At 47.2% G+C, this 17,774-nt stretch overlaps 1 protein-coding gene across 1 annotated transcript in view; it reads right to left on the bottom strand.

Annotated features, from left to right (window-relative positions):
* Positions 1-17,774, bottom strand: part of Eef2k (eukaryotic elongation factor 2 kinase) — a 52,358-nt gene that overhangs the window by 7,972 nt on the left and 26,612 nt on the right. The window contains exons 7-15 of the mRNA XM_013011374.1: positions 14,630-14,779; positions 13,981-14,113; positions 13,582-13,709; positions 11,369-11,567; positions 9,123-9,190; positions 7,530-7,607; positions 6,277-6,339; positions 4,481-4,615; positions 4,129-4,317 (exon numbers count right to left, since the gene is read on the bottom strand). Coding sequence (XP_012866828.1) covers positions 4,129-4,317; positions 4,481-4,615; positions 6,277-6,339; positions 7,530-7,607; positions 9,123-9,190; positions 11,369-11,567; positions 13,582-13,709; positions 13,981-14,113; positions 14,630-14,779 — 1,143 coding nt within the window. The remainder of the gene's footprint in view (positions 1-4,128; positions 4,318-4,480; positions 4,616-6,276; positions 6,340-7,529; positions 7,608-9,122; positions 9,191-11,368; positions 11,568-13,581; positions 13,710-13,980; positions 14,114-14,629; positions 14,780-17,774) is intronic.

Genomic DNA, 17,774 nt, shown 5'->3' with positions numbered 1-17,774 from the left:
TCAGCTCAAGGCTAGCGCTCTACCACTTGAGCTACAGCGCCACTTCCAGCTTTTCCTGCTTATGTGGTGCTGAGGACTCAAACCCAGGGCCTCATATATGCAAGGCAAGCACTCTACCACTAAGTCACCTTCCCAGCCTCCCCTCCCTCCACCAAAGACTCTTATCTCCAATTAACTACCAGAAAACTGGGAGGAAAAAAAAAGTCTCACAGACTTTCCTGCCTGGGTGATCCTCAAATCTCAGCCTCCTGAGTAGCTAGGATTACAGGTATGAGCCACTGACACCTGGCTTGTGAGACACTTAACTCCAACTAGCCATCAAAAAGCTGGAAGTAGAGTTATGGTTCAAGTGGTAGAGTGTCAGTATGGAGTGAAAAAGCTCAAGAGTTCAAGTCCCAGGACTGGCAGGCACACACACACATACATGCATACACATACACGTACACACACACACATACAAAATTGGCAGAAAAATCACTTCCTATTGTAGAAAGCAAACTAGCAATCTCAAAAAAACGTCACTTCTATTTGGATGTGCCCACAGCCCAAAGGCACAGCAGGGCACTCTTCAACAATCACACTGATATTAATTCCTCTGGACATCTTACTCAGGGCCCCTGGGGAGACTCTTCTTACATTGGTTGTATTATAGTACTGAAGCTTGCAGGGTAAATATCAAATGGAACAAAGACACACAATCTATTCTCACTTAGCAAGCAAACTGAGTGGGATGGCCTTAAAGAAAAAACATGGCCCATCTGTAATTGTTTGATGGCCCCTGACAGACAAAAGGCTCCTTTTGTCTATGTCAAGAAGCATCAACACAAAAGCAGCCCTTAAACTGGCTGATCAACTGAGAATGGGAACCAGAGAGCCCTAGAATTCAGTCCAAGTTTGCTTTTGCTGGGGAATAAATGGTCCTGAAATCCAGGCACCAGTGGCTCATGCTTGTGATCCTGGCTACTCAGGAGGCTGAGATCTGAGGACCATGGTTCAAAGCCAGACCAGGCAGAAGAATCGGTGAGACTCTTACCCCCAATTAACCAGCAAAATTCCAGATGTAGAGGTGTAGCTATAAAGTGAGAGTCTTGAATGAAAATGCCAAATAAGAGCACAAAGCCTTGAATTCAAGCCCCGGTACTCATTCACATTCTCTCTCTCTCTCTCTCTCTCTCTCTCTCTCTCACACACACACACACACACACACACACACACACACATTTAAATCACTCAACTTTATCACCTATTCAAAAACATAAAAAAAAACTTAGGATGAGCACCAGAGGTACGTCTGTAATCTAAGCTTCTGGGGAAGCTGACATGGGGAGGACCAAGGTTTGAGACCAGCTTGGGCATACACGAGATGCATGAGATCCCCTTCCCAGCCAATAGCTGTCATCCTAGCTACACAGGAGGCTGAGATCTAGAGGTTCACAGTTCTGGGCCAGCTCTGGCCAGGAAAGTTCGCAATGCTGTAGTGGTGTGCCTCTGTCATCCTAGCTATGCTGGGAAGTGACGAATAGGAGTACTGAAGTCTAGATGCACACCTGGGCAGGAAGGGAGACCCCATCTCAAAAACAACCAGGGCAAAGAAGAAACTGGAGGCGTGACTCAGTGGTAGAACCCTTGCTAGTTTGAGTTCAAACCCCAGTATCACAAAAAGAAGGAGGAAGAAGAAGAGGAAGAGAAAGAAAAGGAGGAATGGGAGATGGAGCCTTGAGAATGTTCCCCCTCCACCTGAGATCCACCCAATCATTGGCCATGGCCAGTCCTTGAGGAGGACTACTGCTCTGCCCATGTTGAGCCATCCCTGCCCAGTCTCATGTCCAGCCACAGCCCTGGCCCATGTGTACCCCAAAGGTCACTTCAACCTCTCCTATGGAAAGACTGCATTCTCTAAGTCTTACCAACTCCTGTGCGCTCAGCCTTTCTCTTCTGTGCGCAACCGTGTTAGGAGGCAGAAGGAGATCCCCAAGGATTTCTAACACAACTACATCCTGCTGCCTTTTTTTCTTTTTTGGTGTGGTATAAGGGGTTGGGTTCAGGGCTTGGACGTTGTTGCTTAGCTTTCCTAACTCAAGGGTTAGCACTCTATCACTTGAGCCCCAGCTCCACTTCCAGCTTTTTGGTGGTTAACAGGTGATAAGCATTTCAGACTTTTCTGCCTAGGCTAGCTTTGAGCATTGATCCTCAGATCTTAGCTTCTCAAGTAGCTAGATTATAGGTGTGAGCCACCAGAGTCTAGCTCATCCTGCTACTTCAGATTTAATACTGGCTGTTCTTTAGCCCGATTCCTGCACCATCTCACCCCTGTATTCTAGTTCTAATAAGTTGTTTCCCAGTCTCTCTCTTTTCTTTTTTCCCCCTTTTTGGTGATGGTTCTGGGGCTTGAATTGAGGGCCTGGGCTCTGTCCCTGAGCTTCTTTTGCTCCAGGCTAGAGTACTACCATTTCAGCCCCTGCTTTTTCTGAGCAGTTTATTGGAGAGAAAAGTCTCATAGACTTTTCTGTCCAGGCTAGCTTCAAACTGCAATCCTCAGATCTCAGCCCAAGTAGCTAGGACTATAGGCATGAGCCACCAGTGCCTGGCCTGGCTCCCTGTCATCTTTTCTCACCTGTGAGCTCGAGTGCATGCTGTTCTCTCTATCTGAACTGCTCATCCCCAACACTCTCCTTGGCTCCCTTCCATCGGGCCTTTTGGTCTTCTCTGAGTGAGCAGACAGTTACCAGGTGACAGGGTCTGCTCTAGCTACCAATGATACAGGAGTTAAGAAATGGCGGGGCTGAGAACTGTGCCTTCAGTGCTGATAAGGAGTCACAGCCTGGCCTGCTGACCTTAGTGGATTGGCTTATGACATACAGCAGGGTTATTCTAACTCCAGATCCTTGCAGCCTGCATATGATAGTCCCAGCCAATACAGCAGGGTTATTCTGACCCCAGATCCTTGCAGCCTGAATATGACAGTCCCAGCCAGACACTAGTGGCTCACTCCTGTAATCCTAGTTACTCAGGAGTCTGAGATCTGAAGGATGGTCATTTGGGGCAGAAATCTGTGAGACTCCATTGCTAAAATAGCCAGGGAAATGTAGAACTGGAAGCATGGCTCAAGAAAGAGAATTCCAACTGAGCCAAGTACAAGGCCTTGAGTCTAAATTCTAGTACTACCAAGAAAAAAGAAATAAAGAAGGAAAGAAGGAAGGAGAAAAGGGATAGAGGGAGGGAAAGAGGGAAGGAGGGAAGAAGGAAGGACAGATAATGGCTTCACTGTGTCAATACACTGCTTTGCATTAATAAATCTGTTCCTGCTTAAGACTCTTTTTGCTCATTTCTAAATTATTTTTCTCATGAGACTAAAAAGTTTCTAGCCCTAGACCTGGTGCCCTGAATATGGTAGCAATAAGACTGTGGTGGAGGCAATGATGTGCAAACTTGTATCTACCCTCAAGGTCCCAGAGAGGACCAGGTGCTGGTGGTGGCTCACACCTGTAACCCTGGCTACTCAGCTGAGGATAATGGCTTGAAGGCAGCCTGGACAGTAAAGTCTGTGAGATTCTTTTTTTTTTTTTTTTTTGGTCGTGGGGCTTGAACTCTGGGCCTGGGCACTAACACTCAGCTCTTCAGCTTAAGGTGAGCACTCTACCATTTGAGCCACAATGCCACTTTCGGTTTTCTGGTGGTTTACTGGAGATTAGAGTCTCACTGGCTTTCCTTTCCAGGTTGGCTTTGAACTGCGATCCTCAGATCTCAGCCTCCTGAGGAGCTAGGATTACAGGCGTGGGCCACCAGCTCCTGGCTATGTGAGATTCTTATCTCCAATTATGGAGATATGGAGCACAAAAATGGAAGTGGAGCTGTGGCTCCAGTGGTAGAGCTCCAGTCTTGAGCAGAAAAAGCTCAGAGACAGAGCCAAGGTCTTGGGTTCAAGCCCCGGTATTGGCACAAAAGAAAAAGAGGACCCCAGACAACACCCTTCCTCATGCTTCCGTCAGTGTTTTGTCTCTTTCATCACACGCTGTCATTTATTGCTTGAATGTGTGACTGTCCCCTCTCCCTCACTCCCCCAAAACAAAGACCAATTCTGCACACTTCAACTAGTTTTGAGTACCGAGGAGATGGTGGCACCCTCACCTTCAGAGACACATCTGCCAGAACGTGGTGGGGCAGCTGCAAGTACATGAGTCCCAGGGCCACGATGGCCTCCAGCTCACCCAGGTCGGCTGCATGCTCCAGATGGAAGACTGCTGACTCTTGGTCCCACTCCTCGTCCTTTTCACAGAAACGCCCGCCCTCGTGGTAGCGCACCATGGCCAGATGGACCTGCCACACAGACTGTGGTGTTGGCCTGGCCATCTGGAGGCCAAAGCCGCACCCAAGGGCCACCTAGTCAGCCTGCAGGAGGAAGCAATTATCCAAGAACAGACATGAGGCTGGGGCTCTGGCTTAGTATCAAGGAGGTTACAAAACAAGGCATCATTGGTACCTTCCCCAAAACAGACTTTCCAATTTTCTTGTCAAGTTCCAGAGCGTTAAGGCGTTGTATTTCCAGGGCCACGGCTGAAGGCCTAGGCAGGTGGCAGCGGGAGGGATTGAGGAGGTTCCATGTCTCCACACAGACCTGGAGGAAGACCAGTGGGCAGAGTTTACAAACAGAGAGGGAGGGGCTGGGGCCAGAAGTGCAGTCACAGCTGTCAGCAGCTCCTATAACATGCAAGCAAGAAGAGAAATGAGCCCAGCTGGGCGTGGTGGCTCATGGCTATCATCCTAGCTACTCAGGAGGCTGAGATCTGAGGATCACAGTTCAGAGCCAGCCTGGTCAGAAAAGGCTGTGAGACTCCATAAACCACCAGAAAACCAAAGAGGTGTTGTGGCTCAAGTGGTAGAGTGCTAGCCTTGAGCTGAAGAGTTGAGCGCCAGCGCCCAGGCCCAGAGTTCAAGCCCCACAACAGAAAGAAAGAGAGAAAGAAAGAAAGAAAGAAAGAAAGAAAGAAAGAAAGAAAGAAAGAAAGAAAGAAAGAAAGAAAGAAAAGAGACCAAGCCTTTATGATACCAAGCTTTCTTGTGCTCTCTCTCTTTCTCTCCGTACCAGTACTGGGGCTTGAACTCTGATGTGGCTTTTTCATGCAAGGCCCTGAATCTAAGCCCCAATACTAACATTAAAAAAATTTAGTTGGGAACTAGTGACTCAGACTTAACTACTTAAGAGGCTGCGAACCAGGCACCAGTGGCTCAGACCTGTAATCCTAGCTACTCAGGAGGCTGAGATCTGAGGATCATGGTTCAAAGCCAGCCCAGGCAGGAAAGTCTGTGAGACACTTATCTCCAATAAACCACCAGAAAACTGGAAGCAGCATTGTGGCTCAGGTGGTAGAGTGCTGGCCTTGAGCTGTAGAGCTGAGGGACAGCGCCCAGGCTCAGAGTTCAAGCTCCACAACCAACAACAACAACAAAAAAAAAGGCTGAGATCCAAAGATCACAGTTCAAAGCCATCTCAGAAAGCAAAGTCCGTGAGACTCTTGCCTCTAATTAACCACCCAAAAAGCCAGAACTGGAGGTAGAATGTCAACCTTAAGTGAAACAGTTTAGGTGCAGTGCCCAGGCTGAGTTCAAGTCCCATGATCAGCAAAAAAACAACAACAAAGAAAGTAACTTAACACATCAGTTATAGCTGTCAGTGTCATTTCATTAGAGCTCAGGATGTTGGGGTGTCAAATAGGAATAAGAACATTAACTCAAAAGGAACTCAGCAAGGCACAGGTTACCTTTGCAGAAGGGTGCACCATCAACCAAAATTGGCAAGCAAGCACACAGAGCAGACAGGTTGCTCCCTTTCTATCCCTAACCCAGCAGGCCCCGCCCCTCTGCTCCCATTGGCTGAGGTCAGGTTCACAGTGTGCAAAGGAATGTCCCTTAATTTACAGGATGTAACTAAAATTCAAGGACCCTCTAACAGAATGTCTTAATTAATTTGCTCAGGAAAAGATTGTATGTAACCAAAATGTAATTAAAAAGGGCCAAGCCATCTGGCCAAAGCAGAAACTTCAGGAAAACCATTTTCTCAAGATTAACAAAAGGGAAGCAAAATACTTCAATAGGAAAAGATACATTTTCATACAATTCCCTCCAGGACCAAGTATTAAATCTTCCTTCTAATCCCCAGTGTCCTACCCAGAACAGGGCCTCAAGGAATTTGTGCCTTTGCATAATGGACATGAGCAGGGCAGGTGGCAGGAGGGAAAAAGCAAGAGAATCTGCAAGAGGCTCCTAAGGGCGTATTACCCGTCCTGAACTGCCCAGGCTGTCTTCATCAGATTCCAACCTCCGGTTGCCATTTGAGTGGCCCTGCAAGGAAGTGAAGATTGACAGAAGCAAAGGGCAAATCTTGCCCCAAGAACCAACTTCTGGGAGCCAGCCCAGAGCTCCCAGATGGAAGGAATGGGCCCCAGGAACAGGATCTAGGCACAAAGCACCAGTAAATGGTGCCCAGCCCTTCCTCCAGCACAGGTCTCCCTGTGTGCTTTGTATTCATTCTCAGACGAGGCACTGGCAACTGGCTGTGACACACAGGCTTCACTGTGGCACATGGTGAAACGTCCCAGAGGCTGATGCCATGGACGCCGCCCTCACCCAGGATACTATGTGGGGGCCTGAGGAAACCCACCTGGGGCCTTCCCAGATCTACCAGGCTTCACTGCCTTTAAGCACAGTCAGTCCAGCCCCAATCCAGCCTGTTACCCAGCATCCTCTCTGCTCAGCAATCAAAGCCTTGAACTTTCTGGTTGGGTTTATCCCATTTTCAGTCTTTTTTTTTTTTTTTGTCGGTCGTGGGGCTTGAACTCTGGGCCTGGGCGCTGTCCCTCAGCTCTTTAGCTCAAGGCGAGTGCTCTACCACTTGAGCTACAGCGCCACTTCCGGTTTTCTGGTGGTTTATTGGAGATAGGAGTCTCACGGTCTCTCCTGCCCGGGCTGGCTTTGAACCGCGATCCTCAGATCTCAGCCTCCTGAGTAGCTAGGATGACAGGCGTGAGCCACCAGCGCCAGGCCCATTTTCAGTCTTATACCTAAGCTTCACACTTTTCCCCTTTCTCATTCGCATGATTCTGCTTTACCATATTCCTTGAATTTACCCTGAGCTCAAATGATCTTGTTTGATTTGTGTTTTCTTTTTTTGTGCCAGTTCTTGAGCTTGAACTCAGGGTCTGGCTGCTATCTCTGAGCTTTCAAGCTCAAGGCTAGCACACTGTCACTTGAGCCACAGCTCCATTCCAGCTTTTTTTGTTTTGTAGTTAACTAGAGATAAAGAGTCTCATAGACTTTCCTAACCAGGATGGCTTAAAACTGTGGTCTTCAGCTCTCAGCATCCTGAGTAGCTAGGATTACAGGTGTGAGACACCAGTGCCCAGCCTGTTTGATATTTAATTCTATTTGTTATGTTCTAAGGATCCACTCACAATCCTCCTCTAGTATTTTATTCTACTAGGGCATAGATGAGGACACAGAGGTCTCATTGTTATTGCTTGGAGGATACTTACATGTTCTCGGGGGTCCAGATCATCTAGCTCACCCCGTTTCTCACTGGGGTATCCACTGTCCCCACTGTTCTCAGAGTCCTGGGGAGAAAAGATGATCTTAGGGTCTTAGTGGTCCTCTGGGCATCGCAATCATTTTTATTTCTTTTTGCCACTCCTGGGGCTTGAACTCAGGGCCTGGGCACTGTCTGTCCCTGAGCTTTTTTTGCTCAAGGCTAGCACTCTTACCACTTGAGCCACAGCCCAAGTTCTGGTTTTTTCTGTTTAGGTGGTACTGAGGAATTGAACCCAGGGCTTCATGCATGCTAGGCAAGCACTCTACCACTGAGCCACCTTCCCAGCCCTCATTTGCTTTTTCTCCTTTGTCCCCATCACCTCACTTAACATCCTTGTGCTTCCATCCCTGGCTAGTTGGGAGATCAGGAAGAAGAAGGAAGTAACAGGAAGGGCCTGGTTGCTGGAACCACACTGCCTGGGATAGATCCTGATTGTTAGTCACTTTCTGTGACATGATATGGTTTGGAAATGAAATGTCCCTCCTCAGATGGACGGAAGTCTTGGTCCTCAGTGACTGGTGCTAGAGAGAAGTGACTGAGTTATGACAACACTAGGTTTATCAGTGGACGAATCAATCCATAGATGGATTACTTTACAGGTGTGAGGTCTAGTTAGGGAAAGGAGGTCACTGGTCCAGGCCTTTGAAGGGTATCTTTGTGTATTCCAGTCCTGGGGTTTGAACTTAGGGCCTGCAAGCTATCTTTGAGCTTTTCTGCTCAAGGCTAGCACTATACTATTTAAGCCACAGTTCTACTTCCAGCTTTTTGGTGGTTATTTGGAGGTAAGAATCTCATGACTTTCCTGCCCAGGCTGACTTCTAACTGTGATTCTCAGATCTCAGCCTCCTGAGCAGCTAGGGTTGTAAGCCATAGGAATCTGATTTTTCTGTTGATTTTTCACTCAAGCCTGTCACTCTACTACTTGAGCTACACCTCCACTTCTGGCTTTTTGCTGGTTAATGAGAGATAAGAGTCTCATGGGCGTTTCTGAGCAGGCTGCCATTGAACCACAACCCTCAGATCTCAGCCTCCGGAATAGTTAGGATTACAAGCATGAGTCACTGGTGCCCAGCTTTACATTTTTCATTTGACTCTACATACATGTTTGGGTAAAAGCAAACCTGATGCCGTTAGTTTCTCTCTGTATCCACTGAAGCTCAGAAAGCACTCTTCATCCAGTCGTGGCCAGAGCCTCATGGCCCCTGTGCTCTGCATTCTCAGCATTAGGACCACAGCAGTCAACCATCCATATGTATAACAAAACCTAACCCAGACCCAGCCTGGCACTGACTAGAAGGTCATCCCGTGGCTGATTTGGAATCCTCCTTCCCTAACCATGTCTGGGAACTGCAACAGACTCAGCTTTTCTCAGCAGGAACATCTGCTTAAACAGCTGGCTGAGATTCACCCGCCTCTCCCCGCCCCTTCCACATCCTCCTGGCAGTGCCCAGAGCAGACCTAAGCTGGTTGCCCATGTGGGGCTGGTTGCCATTCGGAGTTACTCTGTGGGAGAGTAGAGCCCCCAGGCCCTTCTACTCACCCGGTGGTTGTCCAAATGGTCAGGATCTCTGTGCACCATGTTATCAAGGTCACCAAACACTGGCCAGTCTGAGCAGGGAGAGAGATAATGCATTGACTCCATGGCTCGAACACTCAAAAGAGCAACCCATGGCCTACAACAGACAACATCTCCTTCAAAACTTTATTTCCCTTCCTTTTTTTGGGGTGGGATGGGAGTGGGGGATGTCAATAATGGGGCTCGAACTCAGGTGCTGTCCATGAGCTTTTGTGCTCAAGGCTATTGCTCTATCACTTTGAAACACAAGTCCATTTCTGGTTTGGGGTGGTTAACTGGAGATAAGAATCTCACAGACTTTCTGCTCGGACTGGCTTCAAACCGTGATCCTCAGATCTCAGCCTCCTGAGTGGCTAGGATTACAGGTGTGAGCCACCAGCACCTGGCTGTTCTTCCCTCTTTTTCTTTCCTCTCCTTCCTGTCTGGGATTTGAACTCAGGTCCCTGCACACAGGGAGGCATTCTACCCTCAGCCTTTTTTTTTCGTGCCAGTTCCAGGGCTTGAACTTAGGGCCTGGGTACTATTTCTGAGCTCCTGTGCTCAAAGGCTAACACTCTACCACTTCAATCATAGCTCCACTTCTGGCTTTTTGGTGGTTACTTGTACTTGTAGTTGGTGATTACATGTATTTTCTTGCCTAGGTGGGCTTTGAACTGTAATCCTCAGCTCTCAGCCTCCTGAGTAACTATTACAGACAGGCATAAGCCACTAGTGCCTGGTTTTCCTTTTCATTTTTTAATTTATTTTTTTTAATTATTAAGTAGTTGTACAAAGAGGCTTTAATTCCATAAATCAGGTTATGTGTACAATGCATCTTGATCAATGTCATCCCTTTTATCCATAGCCTGAGGTCCAAGCCCTTCACACACACACACACACACACACACACACACACGTGCACGTGCGGACAAGTTTATTAAAAAAAAAATTATAAGCTGGGCCCCAGTGTCTCATACCTACAACCTTAGCTCCTCAGGAAGCTGAGATGCAGAGGATTGAGATTCGAAGCCAGCCCAGGCATAAAAGTCCATACGACCCCATCTCCAATTAACCAAGAGAGCTACACTACAGGTAAGGTTCAAATGGTAGAAGTCCAGCTGTGAGCAAGAAAGCTGAGAGACCATGAGGCCCTGCGTTCAAAGCTCGTGTGTGTGTGTGTGTGTGTGTAAAGAATTGTTTTTCCATTAGCAAATAGTTGAAAAAATCAAAAGAAAAATATTTTGATATCTGAATGCTATACAAAACCTAAATTTCAGTATCTGTAAACAGAACTTTTCTTGGAACACAGCCATGATTATTCATTCAAATATTCTCTGGTTGCTTTCAAATTGCTAACATAGACACCACATGGCTTATAACTTAAGACATTTATTCTCTGACCTTTCAGGAAAAAGTCTGTTGACATGCAACTCTGAGCTAGTCCAAAGGTCTCCTGGGGGAGACATCTAATTAAAAGGCTACTTTAACAGTTTGATGTTAAAATCTCCCTCTGCTGCACTGAGTCTGGTTGCTCACAGCCTCTCCCAGCTGAATAAATAACCAACAATTCCTGAGTCAGTCTCAGCCTAGCCTTCTCTTTATGTCAAACAAACTTTGTTTTGTGTTGATAGTTGTGCCAGTCCTGGGACTTGAACTCAGGGCCTGAGTGCTATCCTGGAGATTTTTTTTTGTTTTTTTCTGAAGCCATAGCTCATTTCCAGCTTTCTGCTGGTTAATAAGAGATGAAAATCTCATGGACTTTTCCTGCTCCAGCTGGGTTGGAACTGCAATCCTCAGATCTCAGTCTCCTTAGTAACTAGGATTATAGGTGTGAGCCACTGGCACCTAGCTATGTTAAACAATCTTCACATTCAACTATGCCTTCCTATTAATATTTATTGTGAATACTTTATTCTGAATTTTTACATTGCGTATACAAAAAGTGAGATTGGGAAAAAATTTTCTTTTTGTCTAAGTTTGGTATAAAGGTTTTGCTAGTTTCATGAGACTGAAAAATGTTATCTAATTTCTATAATGGAGAATATTTTTATGACATTTGGATGACCTGCATTTTAACAGTTCATTCAAAGAACTCACCTGTAACAAACCAGCTAGAGTGTGAAACTTCTTGGCTACCATATTATGATTTCCTAAACTGGAAAGACAGCTTAGCTCTGTTCTACCTGATGCTTGTCCCCATCCCACTGTCCAGTGGCCAAACCATCACTCACGGAGGTGATCCAGTTTCTGACTTGGTGTGGCAGAAGACGGGGAGGAAGGGAGAGAGTCGAAGGTCACGTCACTCATGTTGTCATCCCCAGAGTTCTCTGAAAGGCGAGGGAGCAAGGGGGGCCGGCTGCTAGAGAGAGTCCTTACTCGGGGGCTCCCACACTTTTCCTCTGTACCTCTCAAGATGGTTTTGGCTGATTGCTGGGGACATTAACAAGAATATTCAGGTCACACAGGCTCTCTCTGGGGTGCTCCATCTATAGTGTTCCCTCTGCCCTTAAGCCCTTTCACACAAGAGGCTTGCACTAGCCCAAAAGAAAATCTTATAATAAATAAACAATAATAAAAAAAAAAAAGTTGCCTGGAGGTAGTGTCTCATGCCTGTAACCAGGTGGCTGAGATGTAATGATCCCAGTTTGAAGCCAGCCCAAGCAGGAAAGTCTGAGACTCTTTATTACCAATTAACTACCAAAAAGCTACAAATGGAGCAGTGACTCAAGTGGTGGCTCAAGTGGTAGAGTGCTATCCTTGAGCTCTTCAGAAGCTCAAGGTGAGCACTCTACCAACTTGAGCCACAGCGCCACTTCTGGCTTTCTGGTGATTAATTGGAAGGCTCACAGACTTTCCTGCCCAGGCTGGCTTTGAACTGTATCTTCAGATCTCTGTCTCCTGAGTAGCTAGGATTACAGGCCTGAGCCACCAGCACCCAGCAGCACTAGCCTTGAGCAAATAAAACTCAGATCCTGAGTTTAAGCCCTAGTACTGGCACAAAAAAAGAAAAAAGAAATCAATGGAAGATTTTTTTTTTTTGGGGGGGGTCCAGTCATGGGGCCTGAACTCTGGGCCTGAGCGCTGTCCCTCAGCTCTTCAGCTCAAGGCTAGTGCTTTACCACTTGAGCCACAGTGCCACTTCCAGCTTTTTTCTTTTTGCTTATGTGGTGCTGAGGAATCGAACCCAGGGCCTCAGGCATGCAAGGCAAGCGCTCTACCACTGAGCCAACTTCCCAGCCCTGGAAGATTATGTGCCTGCGTCCACCACTTCCTAAAGTGCCAAAAAATAACCAGGGTCCCCAGATGGTCTTGCCAATATTGTCCCAAATCTGTGGTGTGGGAGGATGGTCCCATCCTTCTCACAGTGTATATAGAAGGCTAGGACTATATCTAGTCTACTCATTTGTCAACATACCACACAAACACATATCACACAACTCCTCCTGCTTTTCTTTATTTACTTATTAATTTTTTTTATTTTTATTTATTTTTTGGGTCCGGTCGTGGGGCCTGAACTCTGGGCCTGGGCACTGTCCCTCAGCTCTTCAGCTCAAGGCTAGCGCTCTACCACTTGAGCCACATCGCCACTTCCGGCTTTTTTCTTTTTGCTTATGTGGTGCTGAGGAATTGAACCCAGGGCCTCGAGCATGCAAGGCAAGCGCTCTACCACTGAGCCACCTTCCCAGCCTATTTACTTACTAATTTTTGTGTGTATACTAGTCCTGGGGCTTAGACTCAGGACCTCCCACTCTCCCTTGGCTGCTTCTGCTCAAGGCTGATGCTCTACTACTTGAGCCATACTTCCACCTCTGGCTCTTGGCAGTTAACTGGAGATAAGAATTTCATAGACTTTTCTGCCCAGGTTAGCGATGAACTATGATCCTTAGATCTCAGCCTCCTGTGCAGTTAAGGATTATCAGGGTGAGCCACCGCACCCAACTCTCCTCCCAATTTTCTACTTGCCTGTTTTCCTCATTCTAGTCATGAATAGGTTCAATTCAAGCAGCACTCCACTGGTTGGGGGATCCTTAGATCTCAACCTCCTGAGAGTTAGAATTACAGGCAAGAGTCACTGGCACCCAGCTAAGCCCTGTAATTAGTTAAGTGCTACTGAGCTGCCACATCCCACAGGGAAGTGGGGTTTACTGTGTAGATGGCAAAAGGGCCAGCCATCTGGTGGCTCACACTTGTAATTTTAACTACTCAAGAGGTTGAGATCTGAGGATCGCTGTTTGAAGCCAGCCTAGGCAGAAAAAGTTGGTGAGACTCCTGTCTCCAAGTAACCACCAGAAATTTGGAAGTGGAACTGTTGTTCAGGTGGGAGAGTGCTGGCCTTGATCAAAAACAGCTCAGGGACAGTGTCCAGGCCCTGAGTTCAAGCCCCATGATGGACAAAAAAAAAGAAAGGGCCATCCAGTTCAAGTGGGCAACACAGGGTACCCACCAGCAGCTTGGTGTTCTGATTTACTGCATCCTGTTCCTGTGGTGAGAGGTCAAAAGGAGTAAGGCCCATGCTCTTACAAATCCGGTTGCAGGCATGAGAGCTGAAGAAAAGAGCCATCCCTCGAACACCTGTGGACAGAGCAGGAGTGTTAGGACTGCTGTCGGATACAGTGATGGAGGACCTGGAGCTATGTGGTAGACTCATGACCGCAGGTGGTGAAAATCATACTGAGTTGGAACAGGGGGGTGAGACTTTGCAGGATCCCACATGGGTGCATTTGGGAAGGCCCATGCACTGTCTCAGCATGCTTCCTTAAGTGTACAAAGATCTTGTAGGTTTTAGGCGAGGGAGAGGGAAGAGCATGGTGTCCATGCAAGCCGGCTGGCTTCCCCCACTTACCAAGGTTGCCGTCTCCGAAGTCAGTGCCCATCTCAGTGTGGATCTGGGGGTCAGTATAGAGGTCACCCACACCCTGGATGTCCACAACAATCAGCTGATGGCCAGAACGTTCAAAGGTGAAGTGGCTGAAGGCCTGTGGTGGGTTAGGAAGAAAGAGGTGGCAGTAAGAGACCAGGTAAGCCAGATACTAGTGGCTCACGCCTTTAATCCTAGCTTCTCAGGAGACTCTTATCTCCAATTCACAACAAAAATGCCAGAAGTAGAGCTGTGGTTCAAGTGGTAGAGTGCCAGGCTTGAGCAAAAAAGCTAAGGGATGGCACCCAGGTCCTGCGTTCAAGACCCAGAACTAGCATGGAGAGAGGTGGTGGGGGAGATCAAGCTATGGGCTATGCAGACTCAGGCTAGCCACTGCTGGAGATTAAAACACTCCAGAGCTGTCTATGTTGAGGTGCTTTCTCCACAAGACAAAGACTGGAGATCTGTCCAATTTTGCAGGGACCTTGGGGACGCAGGCATGTGACCATCTTGAGTCCATTGAGACCTAAGATCTCAATGCTCCAAGGGGCTCAAGGAGTCTCAGGAGATGTGAGACCCCATTCCATAGGCATCCTCCTCCTCCGCAGTGGGCAGAGCAAGCCCAGTTCCTCACCTGCGGTGTCAGACGGATGTTGTCATCACGGACAAAGCCTGAGTTGGAATTGTATTTGATGTACTTGCCCTCGATGTAGTGCTCTAGGTGGAAAAGGGGCTGGCCTGGCCTTTCCTTCAGCTCCACAATGCACATCTGCATGATGTCCACCTGGTGAAAGGGTAGGGAGCAAGGTTAAATGGAGGGGCAGGGCCCATGTCACCCTGTCTGGGCTCAGATCCTGGCTCTATCCTTAACTAGCTTTCTGTGGCTGACTGTCCCTTAAATTCACTCTCTCCTCCCTGTCACCTTTTAAAAACCCTGAGCCCCAGGGGGCTGGGAAGGTGGCTCAGGGGTAGAGCATTTGCCTTGCATGCTCAAGGCCCTGGATTCAATTCCTCAGCACCACATAAGCAAAAAGAAAAAAGTCAGAAGTGGTGCTGTGGCTCAAGTGGTAGAGCACACTAGCCTTGAGCTGAAGAGCTGAGGGACAGCGCCCAAGCTTAGAGTTCAGGCCCCACAACCGGACCCAAAAAAACCCAAAAACAAAAACCCTGAGCCCTGAGTTTTAACAGGATACACAGCAGCATAAAATGAATCACATTGTTCAGCCTCCCTTGCAGCTAGGTGTGGTCACATGACCACAATGGCCAATGAGAAGCAAGCAGCATCAATGCCATATCTGCAGCCTGTCCTGCCAAGCAGTCTCTGCTTAGGAGCCAGAACTCCCTTCATGGTTCTCAACAACCTCAGAGGGTTCAGAGCAACATGGTAGAAGAGACCAGACTACACAATGACCTCAAGGGCACAAGGTACTGGCCTACCATGAATAAGAAAGAAACCACTTGTCTCAGTATATACTCTGTTTGCTAGCCACTCAGCCTATGACTTACACTAATACTGTGAATTTGGGCAGTTTATTATACCTCTCTGTGCCTCAGTTTCCCCACCTACAGAAAAAGGGTCTCAGATTAGCCCAAAGATTAAATGTGCTGATTCATGAAGTAGTCTGTTAAAGTTTGGAATGTCATTCTAAGTAGAGAGTTTTACTCATCTCAACCTGTAGATAATGGATCTCTCCCTGCAATGGGTAATTATGAACTTTGATATTCTTTCCTGACTTTTTTTTTTTTTTTGTCGGTCATGGGGCTTGAACTCAGGGCCTGGATACTGTCCCTGAGCACTTTTGCACAAGGCTGGTGCTCTACCATTTGAGCCAAAACTCCACTGACAGCTTTTTTTGCCAGTCCTGGGACTTGAACTCAGGACCTGGACACTGTCCCTGAGCATCTTTTTTGCTCAACGCTAGGACTCAACCACTTGAGCTGCAGCACCACTTCCGGCTTTTCTGTTTATGTGGTACTAAAGAATCGAACTCAGGGATTCATGCATGCTAGGCAAGCACTCTGCCACTAAGCCACATTCCCAGCCCATTACCAGCTTTTTGGTGGATCACTGAAGAATCTCAAAGATTCTCCTGCTTGGGCTGGCTTTGAACAATGATCCTTAGATCTCAGCCTCCTGAGTGGGTAGTTACAGGCATGAGCTACAATGTTACTTCAGATATCTGCAAGCAACAGTAAATTCTGCCTGGCAGAGTCATGAAAGACTCTAGGCACTTAAGTGAAATAACCAACCTGAAAGAGGATGAGGAACTCTGGATTTGAGCCTTGGCTCCACCCCTGCCTAGCTGGGAAAGTCACTGAACCTCACAGAGCTCCATGATTCTCAGGGAGCCAACATGTCCATACCCCTTTCTTGCTTTTGCTAGGGTGATACCTAGTCCATGTTGTCTAGGGGTAGAATACCCCACCTCCTAATCCTAGCCTCAAGAGGGGGCATAATAGCTCAATGCAGAGACCAATCAGCAAGTCCTGCCCTCTGGACATTGTGATTGGCTCAGACATCTGCCCTAATGGAAGCCAATGAAATCTAGTTCTGAGACTTTCATTGGAACTTCTGGGGAAAAGGTGTTATTCTACCTAGGAAGAGAAGACAGAAAATGAGCCTGCAGCTTGCCAGGCAAATGTCATTATAGGTGAAGAAGATGCCTGTCTGTGACATCAACATCAAAGAACACCCAGGCCAGAGATAAGAAATGTTTATTTAAAAAACTTCAGTTTGGCCAAGATGCCTATAGTTGGATCTATTTTTCAGGTGCATGAGACAACTAAATTATCTTTTGTTTTTTGTTTTGTGCTGATACTGGGACTTGAACTCAGGGCCTTACATCCTTACTTGGCTTTTTTTTTTTTTTTTTAGTGGAAAAATTGAACGTATTCAATCAAGATTTGATTTTTCTTTTCTTTTTATTTTTTTTTCTGGGAGCACAGGGCTCCCAGATGGAAGGGATGCTGGATTATAGCCTTCCTGTAAAGAGATGGAATGGGCCCAAATATCAGAAGCTAGGCACAAAGCCATCAGTAAATGGTGCCCAGCCCTTCCTCCAGCACAGGTCTCCCTATGTGCTTTGTATTCATTATCAGACTGGAGGCACTGGCAACTGGCCATGACACACAGGCTTCACTGTGGCACATGGTGAACCCTCTGAGAGGCTGATGCCATGGACGCCTCCCTCACTCCGGATACTGTGGAGGGGCCTGAGGAAACCCATCTGGGACCTTCCCAAGCCTACCAGGCTTCTGTGCCTTTAAGCAGGGTCAGTCCAGCATCTTCTCTGCTCAGCAATCAAAGCCTTGAGCTTTCTAGTAAGGTTTATCCCATTTTCAGTCCTTTTTGTCAGTTGTGGGGATTGAGTGCCGTCCCTGAGCTATTCAGCTCAAGGCGAGTGCTCTAGTACTTTGAGCCACAGTGCCACTTCCGGTTTTCTGGTGGTTAATTGGAGAGAAGAGCCTCATAGACTTTCCTGTCTAGAATGGCTTTGACCTGTGATCCTCAGATCTCAGCCTCCTGAATAGCCAGGATTACAGGCATGAGCCACCGGTGCCCAGCTTTTAATTTTGAGTCTTTTATACCTGAGCTTCACACTATTCTTCTTTCTCCTTCACATTCTGCTTTATCATATTTCCTGAATTTACCTTTAGTTCAAGTAATCTTGTTTTTGTTTTTTTTGGCCAGTCCTGGGGCCTGAACTCAAGCCTGGGTACTATCCCTGAGCTTCTTTTAGGCTAGCATTCTTTTTTTTTTATTGTAAAGATACTATACA

The sequence above is a fragment of the Dipodomys ordii genome, unplaced genomic scaffold (genome assembly GCF_000151885.1).
Source record: "Dipodomys ordii isolate 6190 unplaced genomic scaffold, Dord_2.0 Scaffold14, whole genome shotgun sequence".
Lineage (NCBI taxonomy): Eukaryota > Metazoa > Chordata > Mammalia > Rodentia > Heteromyidae > Dipodomys > Dipodomys ordii.
The sequence above is the reverse complement of the archived record's forward strand: the minus strand, read 5'-3'. Positions and strand labels throughout refer to the sequence as shown.